The following is a 21,360-nucleotide window of genomic DNA, read 5'->3' on the forward strand; positions in this document are numbered from 1 at the left end:
AAACTCGAAGCCTCATCTGCCTCTCGATCTGAACTACGTGAAAAAGCGGCTCAAAACCGTCAATAAAAGAGCGCTGACGTCGTCACACATGATGTAGGCCGACCAATACAACAAAGGGAAAGAGAAAAGCCCTCGTCACGTGGCCAAGGAGGACTCGAATTGTGCCACTGTCACATGACCAAGCAAAGGCGTGGAAAGGGGAGGGGAACGCCCCGACGCCACGTGACCAGCTCGCAACGTCTACGTCCTCGTCACGTGACCAGAACCCGCCCCCTTCTCTTTTCGTCCCTCCCACTCTCTTAAGCTGGGCCTGCGTCGAACGCAACGCGGCGACGAGGGGGCGGGGCCTGGGCGGTCACGTGGCTCCGCACCTCCCTGGCGCGCGCCCGCCCGCCCGCTCGCCCCCGGCTCCTCCTCCTCTTCTCGCCATTGCAGTTGGACTCAGCAGCCTGGTGCGCACCGCGTGGCTTTTGCGGGGGAGATCCCGGCGGGTTGTGGCAGGCGGTCGGCGGCGGTTGCGGTCGGGGAAGCGACGCTGACAAGGTAAGCTCCAATGTGGCGGCGGTCAGGCCCGCTCCCGCCTCTGCCCCTCCCCCCGCCCGTCCTCCCACTTAGCGCGGACCGGGCTGGAGAGTCGCGGTGACAAGGCCAGAGGCGCCCCTGGCTTCCCGCTTCCGCCCGGTCCCCTGTCCCGGCGCCTAGCTCATTCTTCCTGTGCCAGCCGTGCTCCCGCGTTTAGCCGTTACTCTCCCCCATTGTGCCGAGGAAACAAAATGGCGACGTCGGCGGCGAGTGCCCCGTGCGCGCGCACCCGTCCTCCCCCCCTCGCGGCCCCTCGTTTGGCGGCAGCGCCTCGCGTGGGGGGTGCGCGCGCACCGGGCTCCTGGCCTCAGCCTCCCCCGGCCCGGGCTTTTGTCTGTTGCGGCGCTCCGCGTGCGCGCACGTGCTGGAAACACACACCCCCTCCGGCCCAGAGCATCCGGGTCTGCGGGGTAGGAGCGCCTCTTCTCACCCCCATCCTCATCTCCTCCTCTCCTCTTTGTCCCACTCCCGCCTCGAATTCCAGGAGGGTCCTAGGCTCCAGAGGCGGGAAACGTGGTCTTCTTTGTCCTCACATGGCGCGGAGAGGTAGACCCCCTCCCTGGAACCTCTTCCACGCGCGGATTACAGAGGAGGTCTTTGTGGGATCATGGGGTTCCCAAATCCCTGGTCAGCCAGGCCTCCCACAGATCAGCATCCAAACTTGGGGAAGGCTTTAAGATTCCATTTCTTTAGTCCAGGTGTTTCATTGATGTTGAATCCCCCCCCCTCCCCGATTAAGGCTTGCATCCTCCCCCCCAAAAATAGAGATCTGGTGCGATGTTTGGGTGCACTGTAAGCTGCAAGCTTGGGACCCAGGCATGAGTGCTGAAAACTCTTCTCTATCTTATTTCCTCAAGTAGTGAAAGGACTTGAGATTCTTAGGGTTGTTCTTGATGTTCTGCCCGGGTTAATGCTCTGCCTGGATGAATTATTTGGAGTGGATTGTGATCAGCATAGTTTTCACCAGCTCAATGCTTAAACTTGGAAGAGTAAGCCATCTCTTCTAAGTAATTTTAAATTTGGTTGAAAGTTGCTTGGGATTCTGCTTAAGGAACGTGATGGATCAGCAAGGAACCAATAATTTCTGTAATAAGCCTCCCTTTTCTGGATTCAGGTATTTCAGATTGTGAACCTATGTTTCTGCTGCTTGGGATTCTTCCTGTCTTTACAGTGAGTGGTCCACGGGGAAAAACCAGGTGCCATCCGAAGGTAGAGCTCAGATTTGGGGCTTTAGGCTCTCCCCAAGTGTCTGTGACTGGGAGTCTCCATGGACTACTCACAGTGCTGCCGCTCTGGATGTAAGGCTTTGTGTATGGTCGTGTGGGATGTAGTGTCAGCAGCGGCTCATGCTGTGAATGAAATGTGTGAATGGAGGTTTATTCACAGCTGGAAAGTGGTGGGGGGGGGAGCATGTAGGGCACTGACAGGTGTGTTATGTAGTCCTGGGGTCTTTGCCCCTGAGCTATAATTCTTGTTCCTGTGGTTTGCAAAAGGAGGCTGGCAATTGCTGCCAGGTTTGGCCTTGCAGCACTGGACATTTGATATATCAGAGTCTTCCCTACCCTTGGGCAAGCCTTCGAATTGTCTTCTTTCTGAAGTGGAATGGTCCCTAATTGTTGGCAGTTTTGTTTGTTTTTCTTTATTTGAACTTGTTTAATGCCTATAGGCAAACATTTGTTTAGTTACTTTTAGTATACTTGATAATTTTATTCCTTGGAGTGAGGAATCTAATAATAATAAAAAAGCTTGCTATAAAAAATCCACATTGGCAAGAGCAGCGGCTAATATTCTGATGACACATGGATGGTGTTTGTTTTTGTACTCCCCTGGTTAAGGCCTTCAGGTAGGCACAGGTGGAGTCCTTGATGAGGAAAGAGTCTTCTATGAGTCTAAGCCACTTCTCTTTGGGTAAACAGTATCTTGTCTGTCTTTATTATTTTTAAAAAATTTAAATGTTTTTATTGATTTCAGAATGAGGAAGGAGAGAGAGAGAGGAACATCAGTGATGAGAGAATCATTGATTGGCTGCCTCCTGCACGCCCCACACTGGGGATTGAGCCCACAACCCAGGCATGTGCCCTGACTAGGAATCGAACCCATGACCTCCTGGTTCATAGGTTGACGCTCAACCACTGAGCCACACCAGCCAGCTCTTGTCTGTCTTTAGGCTTCAACAAGATGTAGGATTAGAAATGTTCTCTCTTTTGAAAAAGGCATTAGATGTTTTCTTTAGGCTGGACACCTGTCTCTTAACCCCTCTCACCATCTTCTCTATTCTTTCTAATTTCACCTTTTACAGGTCAGAGGTTAGAATGGAAGGAGGGGGAGAAGGAGGAGATAGAATAGCATCAATGTGATGTGAGAGAGACACATTGGTTGGTTGCCTCCTGCACATTCCTTAACCCCATAGTCGGCAAACTGTGGCTCTTTGGCCCCTTGAGTGTGGCTCTTCCACAAAATACCACGGCCTGGGTGTCTTTTTTGAAGAAGTGGCGTTAGAAGAAGTTTAAATTTGGCTCTCAAAAGAAATTTCAATCGTTGCTGTTGATATTTGTCCCTGTTGACAAATGAGTTTGCTGACCGCTGCCCTTACCAATCAAGATCAAGCCTGGAACGTGGTGCCTGCCCTTGACCAGAGTGGAATCTGCAACCTTTCAGTCCTCAAGCTGATGCTCTAACCACTGAGCAACCAGCAAGGTTTTTTAAAAAGGGTTTTTTAAAAGAGTTTTTTAATTGTTTCTGAGAGACAGAGAGAGAAAAAGAGAAACATCAGTGTGTGAGTAAAACATCCATTGACTGCCTCCTGCACAACCACAATTAGGAATTGAAGCCGAAACCTTTCGGTGAATGGTAGGATGCCCAACCAACTGAGCTACTCCAGCCAGGGCAACCTGGTACAGTTTGAAAGATGTGTAATGTCACCATCTGGTATTAACATATATGGCCCCCCAAAAAGGTCACATTTTACTTATTTATATTTTTTATTGATTTCAGAGAGAAAGGGAGAGGAACATCAATATTGAGGGATAATCATTGATTGGCTGCCTCCTGCATGCCCCACATTGGGGATTGAGACCACAACCTGGGCATGTGCCCTGACCGAGAATCAAACCTGTGATCTCTTGGTTCATAGGTTGACACTCAACCAGTGAGCAGCTCCGGCCAGGCAAGTGGACATTTTATCCAAATCACTAGAGGCCCAGTGTGTGTGTGTGTGGGGGGGGGGGGGTCCTCAGCCTCACCTGTGCCCTCTCGCATTCTGGGATCCCTTGATCTTTATGCTCAGCTTGCTGCTCCTTAGCAGCAGGCTACTCACTGCTCCTTAGCCCTGCTGCAGAAGCTGGAGAGGCGCTCGCCAGCCAGCGGTGAGCCTGGCTTCTGACTGAACAGCCGCTCTCCCTGGTGGTCAGTGCACATCATAGTGACGGGTTCCACTGTAACGGCAGCTTAGGCTTTTTTTTTTATACAGATAAAGGTTTTAAACTTTCTCAGGAATTAAGATTTTTCTAGGCTTTCTGAATTGGGTGCTTTTTATTTTAGCAGAGTCCTGGGAAAGGAAGATCTTCCTTTTGTTTCCAGGGGAAGGGTTTGGAATTAGAGGCAGATAGATGGTGGAATGACAGGAGTCTACACCCAGGTTGTCAGTGAAGTGTGTCCGGGCCCTGAAGGGTTGAAGTTAACTTCAGTTTTCTGCTGCAGCATTTGAAAGTTTCACCTGAAACAACTAATAGTTTTCCTCTCTGCTTTGTTAGGGTAAGTTGGTGCTGCCTCTTTGAAGTGTTAGCTGTGTGGGCAGGCATTTGTTAGCGAGCCTTGTCAGTATACTGATTTTTATATCTTGCTTCTCGCCATATTTATGCTCTGTTATACCCCTGTGAGGTTTTCCAAGACAGCACTTTTTAGGTGATAGCAATTGGAAGATGAGACATTTTTTAATGGTTGCTTCCCAAACTCACCCCATAGAACCTGAAACCTAGGTATGTGCTCTGATTGGGAATCAACCCAACCTTTTGATGTATAGAACCTCACTCCAATCTACTGAGCCACCTGGCCACTGCCAGACATATTTTCAATGCCTGCTTTAAAATATATATATATATATATATATATATATATATATATATATATATATATATTATTGATTTTTGTACAGAGAAGAAGGGAGAGAGATAGAGAGTTAGAAACATCAATGAGAGTCATCAATCAGCTGCCTCTTGCACACCCCCTACTGGGGATATGCCCGCAACCAAGGTACATGCCCTTGACAGGAATCGAACCCGGGGCCCTTCAGCCCCCAAGCTGACGCTCTATCCATTGAGCCAAACCGGTTCCAGCAATTCCTGCTTTTTTACAGATGTTTTAAGAAAGCAGTGTCCAGTGCAAATTTTTCCCTTTTCTCATTGAAAGTCCATATAATGAAGAAATTGAAAATGTAGCCATCAGTTTTAACAGGAAAATGAGTTTATTATGGGCCTTTCTTTTGTGGGAGCCATATACTGTCACCAAGGATCGTTTAGTCAAAAGTTGAATGTATTTACTGGCCCGTCTGGCTCAGTTGGCTGGACCTTCTGGTGCACTGAAGAGTCATCAGTTCTATTCCTACTCAGTGCATATACCGAAGTTTCAGGTTTGTTCACCATTTGGGGTGCTAACTGGAGGCAACTGATCCATGTTTCTCTGTTCATCTCTTTCCTTCACTCTCTTCCTCTACCCCCCATCCTCTCCCTCTAAAATCAGTAAAAATATATTCTCACCCAGCCCGTGTGGCTCAGTGATTGAGTGTTCAGTCCATGATCCAGGAGACCAGGGTTCGGTTCCAGATTCTCTCTCATCATTGATGTTTCTATCCCTCTCTTCCTTTCTGAAATCAATACAAAATATATTTTTAAAAGACAACATAAATATGTCCTCGAGTGAGAATTAAAAAAAAGTTTAACGTGCATCCTTTTATTAGGATGTGTAAATTGATTCCATATTATTTTATACTCTTGGGTGATTAGTGAAAAGTGCTATTGGCAGTTTGAGATTCATGATAGTTTTTTAAAAATATATATTTTATTGATTTTTTTACAGAGAGGAAGGGAGAGGATAAAGAGTTAGGAACATCTATGAGAAGGAAACATCAATCAGCTGCCCTCTGCACGCCCCCTACTGGGGATGTACCATGTGATAGCCACGGTACATGTCCTTGACCGGAATTGAACCTGGGACCCTTCAGTCCACAGGCCAACACTCTATCCACTGAGCCAAACCAGTCAGGGTTCCATGGTAGTTTTTTAATTATGTTTTTATTGACTTTAGAGAAAGGAAGAAGAGAGAGAGAGAAACATTAATCGGTTGACTCTATGCACCCCAACTGGGCACGGAGCCCAGTTTCGGCCCTATCGCTGCAGGCCAGGCCAAGGGACCCCACCTGCCTGATGGACCCCACTCATTCCACAGACACCTTTTGAGCCACAGTGCCACCCCAGACGTTAGCAGGCCAAGGGGGGGGACCACGGGAGGTTGGCTCCAAGGCGTGTCTGGCCCGTCTCTCTCACTCCTGCCCTGCTGGCCACCTTCTAATTTAATTTCCTTTCAATATGCATGAGGACACTCGTATGAAAAGAATTGGTCCAGCCCCGTGGCTCATAGTAGCACCTAATAAATATTTGTCCTATGGGTGACATGTGCAGAAGCTGCAGAGAAGGGGAAAATAGTTGCCCGGTAAATACGGGCTGCCCAGTGAGCTCGCCAGTGACCACAGCTTCACAGAGCAGATGTGACGTGTGTAGAAAGATGAGTTGAGTCAATTTTGGTGAAGTTACTTGAATTTGCTTTTTATTTTAAGTATATTTATTGATTTCAGAGAAAGGAAAGGAGAGGAAAAAAAATACAGAAACATCAGTGATGAGAGAGAATCATCAATGGGCTGCCTCCTACACTCCCCTACTGGGAATGGAACCTGCAAACTAGGCATGTGCCCTGACCTCCTGATTTATGGGTCAACATTCAACCATTGAGCCACACTGGCTGTGTTCAAGTTTGTTTTTTAAAGTGTGAGGCTTCAGCTCTGAAAAACACTTAGGCAGTTTTTCATAAAATTGGCAGGCAACTACCGCATAACCCAGCAAATTGACTCTTGTGCATTTACCCCAAAGAAATGAGCATATATGTTCACACAAAAATGAATACACAAATGTTCTTAGCTTTATTTGTGATAGCCAAGAACTGGAAACCCCACAGATGTTAAATGGTTAAACAAACGAAGGTCTATCCAACCAAGGAATACTACTTAGCAATAAAAACGAGCCAACTGTTGATACATACACAACTTGCATGAATCTTGAGGCAGTTGTGCTGCGTGAAACAAGCCAGTCTTGAAAGTTTACAGCTCTATAATTTTGTTTATATAAAACATTCCCAGAATGCCAAAATTAAGAAAAATGGTAAATGAATTAGTTGTTAGGGATTAGGCATGGGGGCAATTGGAAGGTGAATGTGACTGTACAGGGCACCAGAAGGGATCCTTGTGACAGCAATGGTCTATATCTGACTATTTCAGTATGGGTATTGTGGTTATGATATTGTACTATGTAGTTTGCAAAATGTTACAATTGGAGGAAAACTGGATACAGAGTACACTTAATCTCTGTTACTTTTTGATTTCTGAAAAGTTTTCATTAAAAATGAATGTACCCCCTTGCCTACTAAAATAATTGACATTTGGGTGTTCATGTTCTTTGTGAAGCAGTCTTTAATTTTTTTTTAATTTTATTTAAATGTGTTTTTACTGATTTCAGAGAGAGGAAGGGAAAGAGAGAGAAGAGAATCATTGATTGGCTACCTTCCTGTACGTGTCACCGTCACCCCTTCACCCCTACTCCCAAATCAAACCGCAATCTGGGCACGTGCCTTGATCATTTGGAACCAGTGACCTCTTGGCTTCAAGTGTGGACACTCAACCACTGAGCCACACTACCAGGCAGGCACCTTTTTTTTTTTACTAGTGGAAAAAAAACTTATGGGAGAAGAAATTAAAATGTATGCTACATTTTTTAAAAAATCCTTTTATGGGTTCCCCATGGGTTAGGTGGGCAAATTGCATCAAGCCCCCCCCCCCCCCCCACCTGCCTGAAATGTTTTGGAAAGAGGGTTTGATAATTCTCACTTGGTGTCATGTTAAACTTTCTGCTGTGATTTTACATTTCTCTTGGTTCATCCAAGAATAGTTAAACTTCCATAATTCATTGTATTTGTGGCTTTATAGTTGAAAAGGAATTTTCCCATATTGTCACCTTTAATTCCTACTCTGCAACTTTGAGAGAAGTGATTTTCTGGAAGTCCCACAACTGCCAGGTTGGAAAACAGGTGGATACAAACCTAGGGTTTCTGTTTCTAAGGCCTGTGGGCTCTCCTGTGTCATAGGGCCTGGGGTCCTGCTTCTCACAGACCAGTTGGGATTTCTAGAAATATTTTGAGGAACAAATAACTTGATTTGCCCACTTTTTTGTTAATACTCACCTGAGAATACTTTTCCTTTTTTTTTTTTTTTTTTTTTTTAAGACTGGAAGGGAGAGGGAGAGACAAAGAGAAAAGAAACATCAATGTGAGAGAGACACATCAATGGGCTGCCTCCTGCATGTGCCCTGACCAGACTTGGGGATCCAGCCTGTAACTGAGGTACATGCCTTTAACTAGAATCCAACCCAAGAAAGACCCTTCATTCCACCGGCCAAGGCTTTTATCCAAATTGATCCAAATTGACTAGGGCAGGCCAACTTTTTATTTTTCATAGAAAAATGCCCTTTAACACCATCTCCATCTTTTCATAAGAAAAAAGCTATTTTTAGCACTGAAAATATAGGAAGAAAGTTAAGCTTAAAGGATGGCCCTTTACGTTGGAAATCCTAACTTTCTGTGGACCAATAAAAACACTGTTGCAGACAGAACTCTTATCGATTCCACTAGGCTTCAGACTTTTGTTGGATTTAATTTTTCAGATTGGTGTCCATGCCACATTTTTGTGTTTGTTTACTTATTTATTTTAAAAATGTGTTTATTGATTTCTAAGAGAAAGGGAGAGGGAGATAAAAACATCAATGCTGAGAAAATAATTGATCAGCTGCCTCTTGCATGCTTCCTACTGGGAACACCTGAAACCCAGGTGTTCCCTGACCAGGAATTGAACCATGACCACCTAGTTCATAGGTTGATGCTCAACCACTGAGCCACAGTGGTCAGGCACATTTTAGATTGGCATCTTTTGGTTTGCTTTGTTTAAATTATTTATTTACTGGGGTGACATTGGTTAATAAAACCATAGGTTTCAGATGTAACAGTTATATAATACATCATCTATATATTTTATATTGTGTGTTTACCACGCCATGTCTTTGATTTTTTACTAAACGTTTTAAGGAGTTACTAAAGGACAGCACTTCAGTATTATTTATTTAAAAAAATATTTTATTGATTTTTGTACAGAGAGGAAGGGAGAGAGATAGAGTTAGAAACATCAATGAGAAAGTCATCGATCAGCTGCCTCCTGCACACCCCCTACTGGGGATATGCCCGCAACCAAGGTACATGCCCTTGACCAGAATTGAACCCGGGGCCCTTCAGACCCCAAGCCGATGCTCTATCTATCCATTGAGCCAAACCGGTCCCGGCTATTATTTAACTTGACACTCCAGGATAGGATAGCTCCAGAGGTCAGGAAACCAGGAGCTTGCTTGGGTCTTTGTACATTTCAGAATCTAATTCAGTCTCTAGGACCAGCATCTAATTCAGGACAGTTTCCCAGAGTCCTTAGGATACCTGCTAGGCTTTGTGAAATAACTGGGGAGGTGGGGTTCTAGGTGCACTCTGGAAGAATGACGGGGCCATACCTGTTAGGCTGTTACCACCACACCTGCTTATTATACAAACACTAGTGGCCCGCTGGTGCATGAAATTTGTGCACATTAAAAGGGAATTAATTAGAGGAAATATTTTAATACTGCTATTTGTCCTTTCTCTGTAATAGAAGTGTCAAAGATGAAACAGTATTAGTAAAATGTATATGAAAACCTTCCTCCTGTCAGTCTGGGGCACGCCACGGGACCCAGAGTCAAGCCCTGCCCATTTGAATGCACCTCAAAATCACACGAGACCCAGACCCGGCAGCCCCACCGGATGGGGGGCACAGCCTGGGGTTCCCCCCGCCCTGGCCCCACTCATTACAGCTCATTAAGAAAACCCGCCTCCTCCATGGCCGCAGACATTTTGTGTTATAGGAACCCTGCGTCAGCTGTGGGCACAGCCATCTTGTGATGGTGTGACAGTGAGGGTCAGTTTGCATGTTACTTCTTTATTATATAGGATTTGTTTATCTTCCCTGGTCAGTGTGTTCAGTGGTTAAAGCATCAATGCGCACACCTAAGGATGGTAGGTTTGATTCCTGGTTGGGGGTGGGTTTGCCTGGGTTGCAGGTTCTATCCCCATCCCTGTGCTTGTGCTGGAGGTAACCAACTGATAGGTCTTCCTCAAATACAAGTCTTCCCTACCCCCTGCCTTCCATTCTTTCTAGATTTAGATGGAAAAGATATCCTCAGGTAAGGATTAACAACAACAGAAACATTCCTTGATTCACACATGCTACCGTGGGCATGTTTCTTTTCCAGCAGCAAATGCCATGAACATAATAGTGAGAGATCAGAAAGATGATCATCACATTGTAAGCATAATGATTTGTGGTGTAAACTTCTGTAACTGCATGCCATAGGTGGTCGTATCAAGAAAAAAAGAAAGAAGCCTGATTCTATTGTGTTAAAACATCCCAAACTACACAGAGGTCAGGCTTAAAATCCCGATTCTTGGCTCTAGCTGGTCTGGCTCGGTTGGAGCATCGTCCCATACACCTAAAGGTGGCGGGTTCAGTTCCTGATCAGGGCACATACCCAGGTTTCATGTTTGATCCCCAGTTGGGGTGCATGCAGTAATAACCCATTGTTTCTCTCTCTCCCTCCCACCCTCCTTAAAAAATAACAATAAAAAAAAAAAGATCCTGATTCTTCACTCTTCCTTTGGTTTCTTTTTCAGAGAGGCTGGGCTGGTAACAATTAGGCGTCACTTGTGCCCAGGTTTGAATCATAAATGAGGTTACAGGAACAGCTTTGTGCAGCCTTTCACAGCTTTTGTTTAAAGTTGGATTAGTAGGGATCTACAATTTTTTTAAAGGTTTTTGCTCATCCAGAAGACCCCTGTGTCCTTTAATGAGATGAATTACCTGGAATTCTTTTTTTTTTTTTTTTTTAATATATTTTATTGATTTTTCACAGGGAGGAAGAGAGAGGGATAGAGAGTTAGAAACATCGATGAGAGAGAATCATCGATCAGCTGCCTCTTGCACACCCGCCACTGGGGATGTGCCCGCAACCAAGGTACATGCCCTTGCCTGGAATCGAACCCAGGACCTTTCAGTCCGCAGGCCCATGCTCTATCCACTGAGCCAAATCGGTCCCGGCAGTTACCTGGAATTTAAGACCAGAGCAACTGGCTTCTGAGCGGCTAGGTTGAGTGACAGATTTGGGCTCACACTAAAACAAGCAAGGCCAGTTTTGTTTTGTTTTTCCCCCTGCGAAGGAGTGTTGACTCCAGTTTTTATTATTTTTATTATTTTTAAAAATATATTTTTATTGATTTTAGAGAGGAAGGGAGAGGAAGAGAGATAGAAACATCAACGATGAGAGAGAATCACTGATCAGCTACCTCCTGCACACCCCACCCTGGGGATTGAGCCCTCAAACCACGCGTGGGGCCTTGACTGGACTTGAACCTGGGGCTGACCCTTCAGTCTGCAAGCTGACACTATCCACTGAACCAAACCATTCAGGGCTTCCCTTATAATAACCAGAGTCCAGACTTTATGTATTTATGTACTGTTCTTTTTTTCTTTTGAAACATCTATATCTATATCTATAGATAGATAGATAGATAGATAGATAGATAGATAGATAGATAGATAGATGGATGAATGATGCCCACTGCAGCCAGCCAACTGGTCGGATTGGGGGGTGGGCTGGCAAGCCAACCTTCCTCATCCCCCTTCCCTCAGCCGGCCCTGCCCCTTTTGGGCCTCTCCCACCCCGATCAAAGATGAGGTGGCTGGCCAACCCTGCCCCTGATAGCCTCCCCATCCCAATAGGGCGTGGGGCTGGCTGGCCAACTATCTTCGGCCCCTTGCTCCAGCCGGCCCCGCCCCTGAAGGGCCCCCCTCCCCCCAGCCAGCTCTATCCCCATTTGGGAGCAGGACCAGCAGCCCACTGCCTACAGCCCCTCCCCATGGCCAGCCCCAGCTCCCATCAGTCCCCTCCACCCCAATAGGCCCACACCACCTTCCCCCAGCCAGCTCCACCCCTGATCAGCCTCCCGGACATCGATCAGCTGCCTCCTGCACACCTGGGTGTGCCTGAAACCAAGGAACATGCCCTTGACGTGGGACTTTCAGTCTGCAGGCCGATGCTCTTATCCACTGAGCCAACCTGGTTAGGGCTGAACAAATATGCTTTTACACACCAGCGTCCTTTATCAGATTGATGAAGTTACAGCATGGCTAGTAATGGCTAGGAGTGGTGGTTTTTTAACAGGGGTCCTCACCATTAGGTAAGCTGTGATTTCTCATGGTCTGCTTCTTGGTAGTTTAGAATTGGTTTTCTGAGCTTTGGTTTTTCTGTTTAGATTACCTTCCATGGCTGCACTTTTGTAAGACTGCTTATACATTTAAAAAACAAAACAAAAAAGCATGGAAAATTTTAAACATATGTACAAATGAATTCCAATATACTCATCCCCTAGCATCAATAGTTGTCAACATTTTGCAATCTTCTTTTATCCTTCTCTGACTACTGGAGTATTTAAGAGCAAATATCAGGCATGTACTTTCACCCATAAAATTTTCTTAAATGTGTATCTGATAGATAAAGACATTCTTTTCAAACACAACCACATCATTTGTCCCTAACTGAATAATGATAATTCATTATTACTACAGGATGCAATTTTGCATGCATATCACTCGGCACTAGGCTTCCACAGCAGCCTGGTGGTGTAGGTCCAGCTCCATGCTTTCCTTAGGTTGGCATACTCACTTCACAATTCTCCTGCAGAGGGAGAGGGGCTGCTTCCTGTTGGCAGGTATAGAAGAAAACTCCAAAGAAACTTCAAGACCACACTGGTAGTAGCTGAGCAAGCAGGGTTTCAGGCCCAAGTCTGTGTAGAAGCTCCCACTTGCTAATGACTGAGTGGCTCATCAAGGGCCCATCAGAACCAGAAGCTGAGTCCAGGGAATGGTCACTCACTCCTCCCTTTCCTACTTGTGCCTCATCATGAAGCCTGAGAACCCCACCTGTTACCTTGCCTCGCATTTGCTGCAGGGGCATTTGGCCTCCCGTCTCATCCTTAGATTTTCAAGTTATTTGGAACCTTACATATATTTTTTTCTTTAGCCCTAGCTGGTTTGGTTCAGTGGATAGAGTGTCTGTCGGCCCTGGGACTGAAGGGTCCTGGATTCAGTTCCAGACAAGGACATGTACGCTTCGTTGCAGGCTGGATCCTTGGCCCTGGTTGGGCCATGTGCAGGAAGCAACCAATCAGTGTGTCTCTCACATCAATGTTTCTCTCTTTCTCTCTCTCTCTCTCTCTCTCTCTCTCTCTCTCTCCCCCCCCCCCCTTCTGCTATCTCTAATAATCAATGAAAAAATATCTTCAGGTGAGGATTAACAAAACAAACTAAAAAAAACCTACAAATAAATAAATTGAATTTTAAATGATTTGAGATTTTTTTTTCTTTAAATAGTATAAAGTTTGGTTTGTATCTTCCCTTTTTTAAAAATTGATTTTAGAAAAGGAGAGGGAGAAACATCAGTAGGTTGCCTTCCATACCCTGCAACCTAGGTGTGTGTCTTGACCAGGAATTGAACTTGAAACCCAAATCCTTTGGTTTCAACGCTCCAACAACTGAGCCACAATAGCCAAGGCGTGGAATCTTTACATTTTCAACTCTGTTACTAGGTACTCCTAAAACATTGTGGAAATTCTTGTTTTGGCCAATCATGTCTACATTTATCCTAAGAGTGAGTGCCTTTCCAGGATGAGGCTGAGCCTGCTGCCCTGGCTAGTGGCTGGCTTAGATTGATAGAGCTAGCTGTTAGGGTGATTGTATGCGATGGGTATACTTATCGGTTCCCTGTGTGCTGACGGGTTTTTTTGTTGTTTACTCATTTGGGAGATTTCTGTGTGGACCAGAATGTTTACACAGAGTGGGGTTGAGTAGTTTGTAGTCAAAATTATACTTAGGGCTGTGTTTGTCCTGAAGACTTCCATTGTGAGTTTCAGCTGTCTCAGCCTCTCCAAGGATGAACCCATAGGTATGTCTCTGTGGTGTGGTGGTCACATCTGTCTGATGTTTCAGAAGGTTCTTGCCTTTCCAGTTCATAGGATCCTTTTAGAGCCCTCCTTGTCTCTTGCTTCTTCCATCTCCATTACCCTTAAGGACCAGAATTTCACTTTTCCTTTATATTTGTAAAAATTGGCATACTTTATATAAGAAATGATGAAAGAAGATAGAAGTAAAAATCATCAGAGTGTGGGCCTGAAGTAAGATTTTACTTCTAGAAACCAGCTCTTTTAATTTTTAGGGAACTTTGTAATTAATTAGTTATGCGTACCTTAGCTTAGTGTGTTTACTTGGAAATGATGTGTCCTGCTGTGTTAATGGGGCTTCTTAACGAGTCAGCGCTGCTGTCCTGCTCTAAAATTCATTCATCTATGAAATCTGAGACTAAAAAAATTTTCTGATTTTATAGATAGCTGAAGTATTGATAACACCAAGGAAATCTGTCACAATTTGAAAATATAAGCAAAATTTGATTTCCAGACACTACAGAAAAAGAAGCAAAAATGGTAAGAAACTTTTTTTTAATCATAGGTAGTATTTCTTCATACATGTATAGATGTTTGTAGTATTGCCTCAATATATTTGATTCTATTTTTCATTTAACTTGAATTCTACATAGAGTAACAATAATAATAATATAGAAATGTAAGTGACCCCTTTCCCCACCGTCTAGAAAAAGAACAACTGTTTAGTTGTTCTTTTCTGAGTGTTCATATACAGGAATGGGCAAAAATGGGTTTATAGTTTTATGTGAAACACACAAAAGTTGTATTATTATTTAATAATTATTCTATTACAACTATAAACCTACTTTTGTCCACCCCTGTACAGTAATTCCCCCCTATCCGCGGCTTTGTTTTCTGTGGTTTGAGTTTACCCCTTGTCAACCACAGTCCAAATATATTATATGGAAAATTCCAGAAATAATTCAAATTCACCTAACTTCATCTCATCACGTAGGCATTGTGTCATTATCACCTCACAAGAAAATGAGGAAGGGTGAGTACAGTACAATGGAATATTTTCAGGAAGAGAGAAATACCACATTTACATAACCTTTATTGTAATATATTATTTTATTCTATGTTAGTCTCTTACTGTGCCAAATTTATAAATTACACTTTATCATAGGTATGTATGCATAGGGAAAAAACAGCATATGGAGGGTTTAGTAGTATTCGTAGTTTCAGACATCACTGGGGGTCTTGGAATGTATCCTCCGCGGATAAGGGGGGACTACTATGTTCTTACTTTCACACAAATGGTAAAGCATCGTTTTGAGTTGTGCAGCCTGAAAGATAACCAGTGGGTTGCTTGGTCTCTTCAAATTGTTTTTAACTGAATTTTCACATTTCCAGCGTCCATTGCGAATTTTTGTGAATGATGACCGCCATGTGATGGCAAAGCATTCTTCTGTTTATCCGACCCAAGAGGAGCTGGAGGCAGTCCAGAACATGGTGTCCCACACAGAGCGGGCTCTCAAAGCTGTATCTGATTGGATTGATGAGCAGGAGAAAGGCAGCAGTGAACAAGCCGAGTCCGAGAACGTGGACGTGCCCCCGGAGGATGAGAACAAAGAAGGGGCTGGGTAAGTTTGAGGTTTTCTGTTCTTGTTTTTTTTTTTTTCTTTCTAGGGAGACTGACTAGTCTAGAGCTGAGCACTTTCTTTCTGAGGAAACTCCAGCCTTTCTGGTTCTGGCCAGACTGAATCCCTCACATAGCATGTGTTGATCTGTCCTTCAGGGAGCAAAAGACGGAGCATATAACCAGAACCCTGCGGGGTGTAATGCGCGTTGGCCTTGTGGCAAAGGGCCTCCTGCTCAAGGGGGACTTGGACCTGGAGCTGGTGCTGCTATGTAAGGAGAAACCCACAACTGCCCTCCTGGACAAAGTGGCTGACAACCTGGCCATCCAGCTCGCTGTGAGTTTGACTACCTCCACTGGGTGGGCAGAGGAAGAGATGCCCAACTGTGACATGTGCCAAAAGACATACTCTAAACCCACCCTTCTACCCGCATTACTCACACCTCAATCTGTAATGGACAGGGTGCTGCAGAGCCACTTAGGATTTGAGGACAATGGCTGGTGGCTGCAGTGGTGCCCAGACGCTGTGGCTTTGAGGAAGGAACCAGTACCTACCACATACTAGGCTGCACTGTTTTAGGGCTTCAGTCGGCTTGAATGTCACATCCAGACTCCATTGGGTGGGTGGGTGGGTGATGGATAAATAGATATTATAATTAACTTTTCCCCTCTGATTTAAACCTGGACACCATCAAAACCCTTTTAAAAACCAAATCCTATTTTTTCTTAATCCTCACCCCGAGGCATGTTTTTGATTTTTAGAGAGAAGAAGGGAGAGAGACATCAATTGGTTGCCTCCCAAATAGGTCTCTACAGGGGATGGAACCCACACAATCAAGGTAACACTCCAACCAAGCAAGCCACTCCACAAGGGCCAGAAATACATTTTAAATGTATCATTTCATCTTCACAATGCTCCTTGTAGATAGGGCTTTATTAATAAGGTGTTTGGGAAGAATAGCGGACACCAGCACCCCTAGCTGCTGATTTCTGGGGCTTCAGAACTTCCACACATCACTGCAACTGGCTGCCTCCTGGATTTAATAACAGGACTAGCAAAAACAAAAGTAAAACTCATTCCTTAGAAATACCATTCAGGTTTTTTAAGTCCTTACTCGAGGATCTGCTTATTGATTTTAAGGGTGGGGTGCGCATTGATGTGAGAGGGAACATCACTTGGTTGCATTCTGTCCCGTGTCACTGAATTTGGAATTCAGGGCAAAGGGCAGAATTGAAATGTGGAGCGAATGCAGTACAGTAGGTAATTCTGGGGTGCTATTTAAGATGAAACCCTAGCTTTTCTGTATTAGTAGTAATTTTAAGTTAATTTTATCCTTGTCTGTTAAAAGCATATTAATTGAAGAAAATTAAGCTGATGAAAATGTTTCTAAAGGAAGGACTTTTTTTTTAATATATATATATTTTTTTAAAAATATATTTTATTCATATTTTACAGAGAGGAAGGGAGAGAGATAGAGAGCTAGAAATGTCGATGAGAGAGGAACATCAACCAGCTGCCTCTTGCACACCCCCTACCGGGGATGTGCCCGCAACCAATGTACATGCCCCTGACCGGAATCGAACCTGGGACCTTTCAGTCCGCAGACCGACGCTCTACCACTGAGCCAAACCGGCTTCGGCTTTTTTTTTTTTTTTTTTTTCCTTACTGATTTTTTTTAGATGGGGGAGAGACAGAGACAGAGACAAAGACAGATATTAATGTGAAAGGGAAACATTTATGTGAACCAGCATTACCTTCAGTGCATGGGACGATGCTCAACCAGCTGAGCAGAAGAACAATTTTTTATATATATATAAAGAGTGGGTCTTTAGAGAAAGATGCAAATAAACTACATTTTTATCTATTTAGATTGGTGGGTTGTGGCTTTTTTGTTTAAAACAATACAGATTTACTATCAGTTCTGGAAGTCAGAAGTCCTGTATAGGTCTCTGTGGGCCAAAATCAGACTGTAGAGGAGAAACTGTATCCTGCTCATTCAGGTTATTGACATAATTCGGTTCCTTGTGGTGGTAGGACTAAGTTTCCTGCCTTTTTGCTGGCTGTTTCAGCTGAGGGTCATTCCCAGCACATAGAGGCCACTACTGTATTCTATGACTGAGGCTTCCTTCATCTTCAAAGCCAGAAACCTAGGGTGGAATCACTTTCATACTTCACATATGTGCTCCTCCTGCTGTCTCATCTCTAGATGAATGGGTTGTTATTGTTGTTTGCTTTTGACTGGGGCAAATTTGCACGCACACTCCCAGGAGACAGAGCAGTTTCTGGGGACAGTTTTGGTTGTCACAGTGTGAAGAGTAGAGTGCTACTGACATCTGTTGGGTAGAGGGTGGAGGTATGCTGCTCGTCAATGCACAGGACAGCCCCACTCAGAGTGGTCCGGCCTGAGGGCCAGTACTGGGAGGAGCAAAAACCCCAGTTTAGATTTTTGGAAGTACAGTTGTCTTCCCTACATTTGATACTTTAAAAATATATAAAAGCTTTACTTAACTTCATCAAGGCATGTAAAGTGATATTGGGAAAAAACACACAGAAATCAGACCGTTGTGACTATCTTTATAGACACGTGCATTTGCAATGAGTACATGCTTTAATATGTACACATGACAAACTGTTTTACTGCACATTGTTTTCACTCCACATACTGGTGGCTGCTCGTCCTGGTGTGTCGCTGTGTGCTGAGCTTTCCATGCAGTCAGTTTAAGCCTCCTGCAGCCTTATGGTGTAGGTCATGTCATTAAGCCCACTTTACAAGTTAGAAACCACAGTGTTTTGGGAGGGTTTTTTTTTTTTTTAAGACTTTTAAATTATTTTTTTAGAGAAAGAAAAATATAAATGTGCCCTGACCCAGGAATTGACTCATCATCCTTTCAGTGCACAGGACAATGCCCAATCAACAGAACCACACCTGCCAGGGCTCGGAATAAGAGTCATAATTAGATTAAGTGATTTGTCCACAATCATGCAACTAGTAAATGACAAAATGAGGGTTCACATTCTCATCTCCTCCCAGGCCCTAAACTCTTACATGTTGCATTATGAAGCTTCCTATGAAAATCACTTCTTTGTCTATGAAGTAACGGAAAAATGCCATAAACCTTGCCAATTAGAGGGAGATTCTGACCCTCTAGATGAAGGGCATGCTGTTCATCATACCCCAAGATGTTGGCCTGTCTTCTGCAATAACCAATGGGGCTAACTAGAAGTGTTGATTCCCTTGAGGAGAAAGTATTTTGAAAATTGCATTTTCTTTTTTTAGGCTGTTACAGAAGATAAGTACGAAATACTCCAATCTGTCGATGATGCTGCAATAGTGATAAAAAACACAAAAGAGCCTCCATTGTCCCTGACTATCCACCTGACATCCCCCGTTGTCAGAGAAGAAATGGAGAAAGTATTAGCTGGAGGTAGGGAGGCTGAGAAGGCCAGCAGGACTTTGTAAACTTGGTGTTCCCTCATTACTCAAACGTGCTATTCAGTTTTAGACTGCGTTGAATAAAGGTTATTGGTGTAGCTTTTGCCCACTTGTACTCTGAGATCACATCTCCTGTTTGGTAATGGGGAGTTTGATCAAACAGTTGCACTAAAAGTGAGTAGCACTTTTCAGAGGATTGCACCATTTTGGTTTGTCTTAATCCTTGAATGCTGTCACCAGTGTTACAGTTGGTTTTTCTGTTAAGCCATTCTCTTCTATGGCCTTAAAAAGTATGTCCAGGGTCATGTTACTTTTTTTTTTTTTTTTTTTGTGGAAGACAACCAGATGGCTTCTGCATAAACATCACAATGGAGTTGTACTAGGAGCTTGTGGTGCAGCAGAACTGAGGGCTTCTTCCTTTGTCTTCCTTCCACTGGCTGCTTTGATCAGCTCAGTAATTGAAATGCAAAGAGGTGATACAAAGTGAAATGCAGAGAGCCAATACAGAGTTAAACAGTTGTGTGGTTTTTCAAAAAACAAAAGCTCAGACACAAATAATGCTTTCACAACTCAGAGTCCTACCAGGGCTTTCCTCTTTGTGAATGTTGTTTATCACAAATAAAGGGAACAGGCCTTCTCCAGATCCCTGATACACACAGGGCAGAAACTGCAAAAACACCAGTTTTGCTGCAGCATGGGCTCACACTTAGCACCCTTGTTGCTGTCCTTTGATTCCTGTGGTTCTGATACCTGAATCCAACTACCAAAGCCCTTTTAGTCTATCAGTTTAGGGAAGCTGGACCTTTGACCAACAGGACTCTCTCTGTCAAGGGCTGGGGCTAGGGCAGTCCTGCCTGGTGGGCGGAGGTGGTCCCCTTTGCTGTAGATGCCTTGGGATGGCTGTTGTGGGAAGCAGTGAGGGAGTTCATTTTGACTCCCCATACCACTGTTTTTGTTTTTTGTAGGTTTTTCTTTCCTTTTTTTTTCTATTGGAAATTTTAATACAGCTAATTTATTGGGAGATAATGGGGAGGAAGCATGGTAACAGTCTATTAGAAGATAGGATCCACCTATCTATTCCCTCCCCTGTGGGATTATTCCTTGTAGAGTAACTTCCCACTTGTATTTTCATTTTTTGTGGGGGGGTTTTTTTGTGTGTGATTTTTTTTTTTTGAGGGGCCTCCAATTTTTGCATTTTCCTCTCTAGGCAGAGTTGACATACTCTGGCTTCTCCTTCCCTGGTCCAGGGTAGAGATAACTTGACATTCGGGGAACCTCCACTACTCTTTAGGAAGCTGCCACATCCCCTTTCCACCTGACAGAAACCCCTTGGTCAAACTGTGCCTTGTCTTCTTATTCCATCCATGAATAGAAACGCTATCAGTCAACGACCCCCCGGACGTCCTGGATAGGCAGAAATGCCTTGCTGCCTTGGCGTCCCTCCGACACGCCAAGTGGTTCCAGGTTTGCATTTTGTTCTTCTATTTGTCTTTTGGTAGAGAATTCCTAAGTTTTAACGTGGTTAACTTGCACTGTAAAGTTTCAGTAATGCTGACCAAAGCCGTGCAGAGTTTAGCACCTGCAGGCATGCAGTTGCTAATGCAGCACGCATAAACCATTTGACCATTCCCCGAGGAGGCTGTGACTGAGTAGGTGGGTTGCTGCTGCTTTGTGCCAAGAGTAACGTTATTGTCGTCCATACAGTGGCTTCACTGCCAACCACACACTTGATGGTTGTGGATGTTTATCCTTTACCCTGGACAAAGTAGCAACCTGAGACTTGTGTTGTTCATGTTTGCCTTATGTTCTGGGAGGTGCCTTGGTGTAAAGATCCTGTGCTTTGTTCCTCTAGGCCAGAGCCAATGGGCTGAAGTCTTGTGTTATTGTCATCCGGGTCCTGAGGGATCTGTGCAGCCGAGTGCCCACGTGGGGTCCTCTAAGAGGATGGGTAAGGCACCTTCTAGCTATGGCCACCTGGGGATTGTGTACCAGGGACCTTCTTCCATAGCCCAGGAGTGTCTTCTGGTATCTGGGCCAGAGTGGTCCTTTGGGGTGTGGTTGATGTGTCCCCATCCTAGCTGCTTGTTGAGCAACTACAGTATGCCACATCCTGGGTGAAAGGTCAAAGTGAGACCAGGACCCCCATCACTGTTGACTAGGTACACAGCTCAGCCTAGGGAGGGGGCTATCACATACTGTGACATGCTCAACTCCATGGTGAAGCCTTTGTGATTACTCTTGGCCAGCAGTCAGCAAATAGGCCTACAGGCTAATTCTGGCCAGCTGCCTGTGTTATAGCACATACTTAAGGATGTTTTGTAATTTTGAATATAAGTACCTACA

At 44.5% G+C, this 21,360-nt stretch overlaps 1 protein-coding gene across 4 annotated transcripts in view; it reads left to right on the plus strand.

Annotated features, from left to right (window-relative positions):
• Positions 1–332: 332 nt before the first annotated feature.
• Positions 333–21,360, plus strand: part of ILF3 (interleukin enhancer binding factor 3) — a 30,930-nt gene continuing 9,902 nt past the window's right edge. For all 4 annotated transcript variants that reach the window (XM_084885670.1, XM_084885671.1, XM_084885673.1 and 1 more), the window contains exons 1-7: positions 333–543; positions 14,409–14,505; positions 15,358–15,587; positions 15,743–15,920; positions 18,862–19,009; positions 20,390–20,481; positions 20,870–20,965. In XM_084885670.1, the coding sequence (XP_084741796.1) occupies positions 14,503–14,505; positions 15,358–15,587; positions 15,743–15,920; positions 18,862–19,009; positions 20,390–20,481; positions 20,870–20,965 (747 nt within the window). In that variant the 5' untranslated portion in view covers positions 333–543; positions 14,409–14,502. The remainder of the gene's footprint in view (positions 544–14,408; positions 14,506–15,357; positions 15,588–15,742; positions 15,921–18,861; positions 19,010–20,389; positions 20,482–20,869; positions 20,966–21,360) is intronic.

This window comes from Pipistrellus hanaki (genome assembly GCF_964339955.1).
Source record: "Pipistrellus hanaki genome assembly, chromosome: 5".
In the NCBI taxonomy this organism is placed as follows: domain Eukaryota; kingdom Metazoa; phylum Chordata; class Mammalia; order Chiroptera; family Vespertilionidae; genus Pipistrellus; species Pipistrellus hanaki.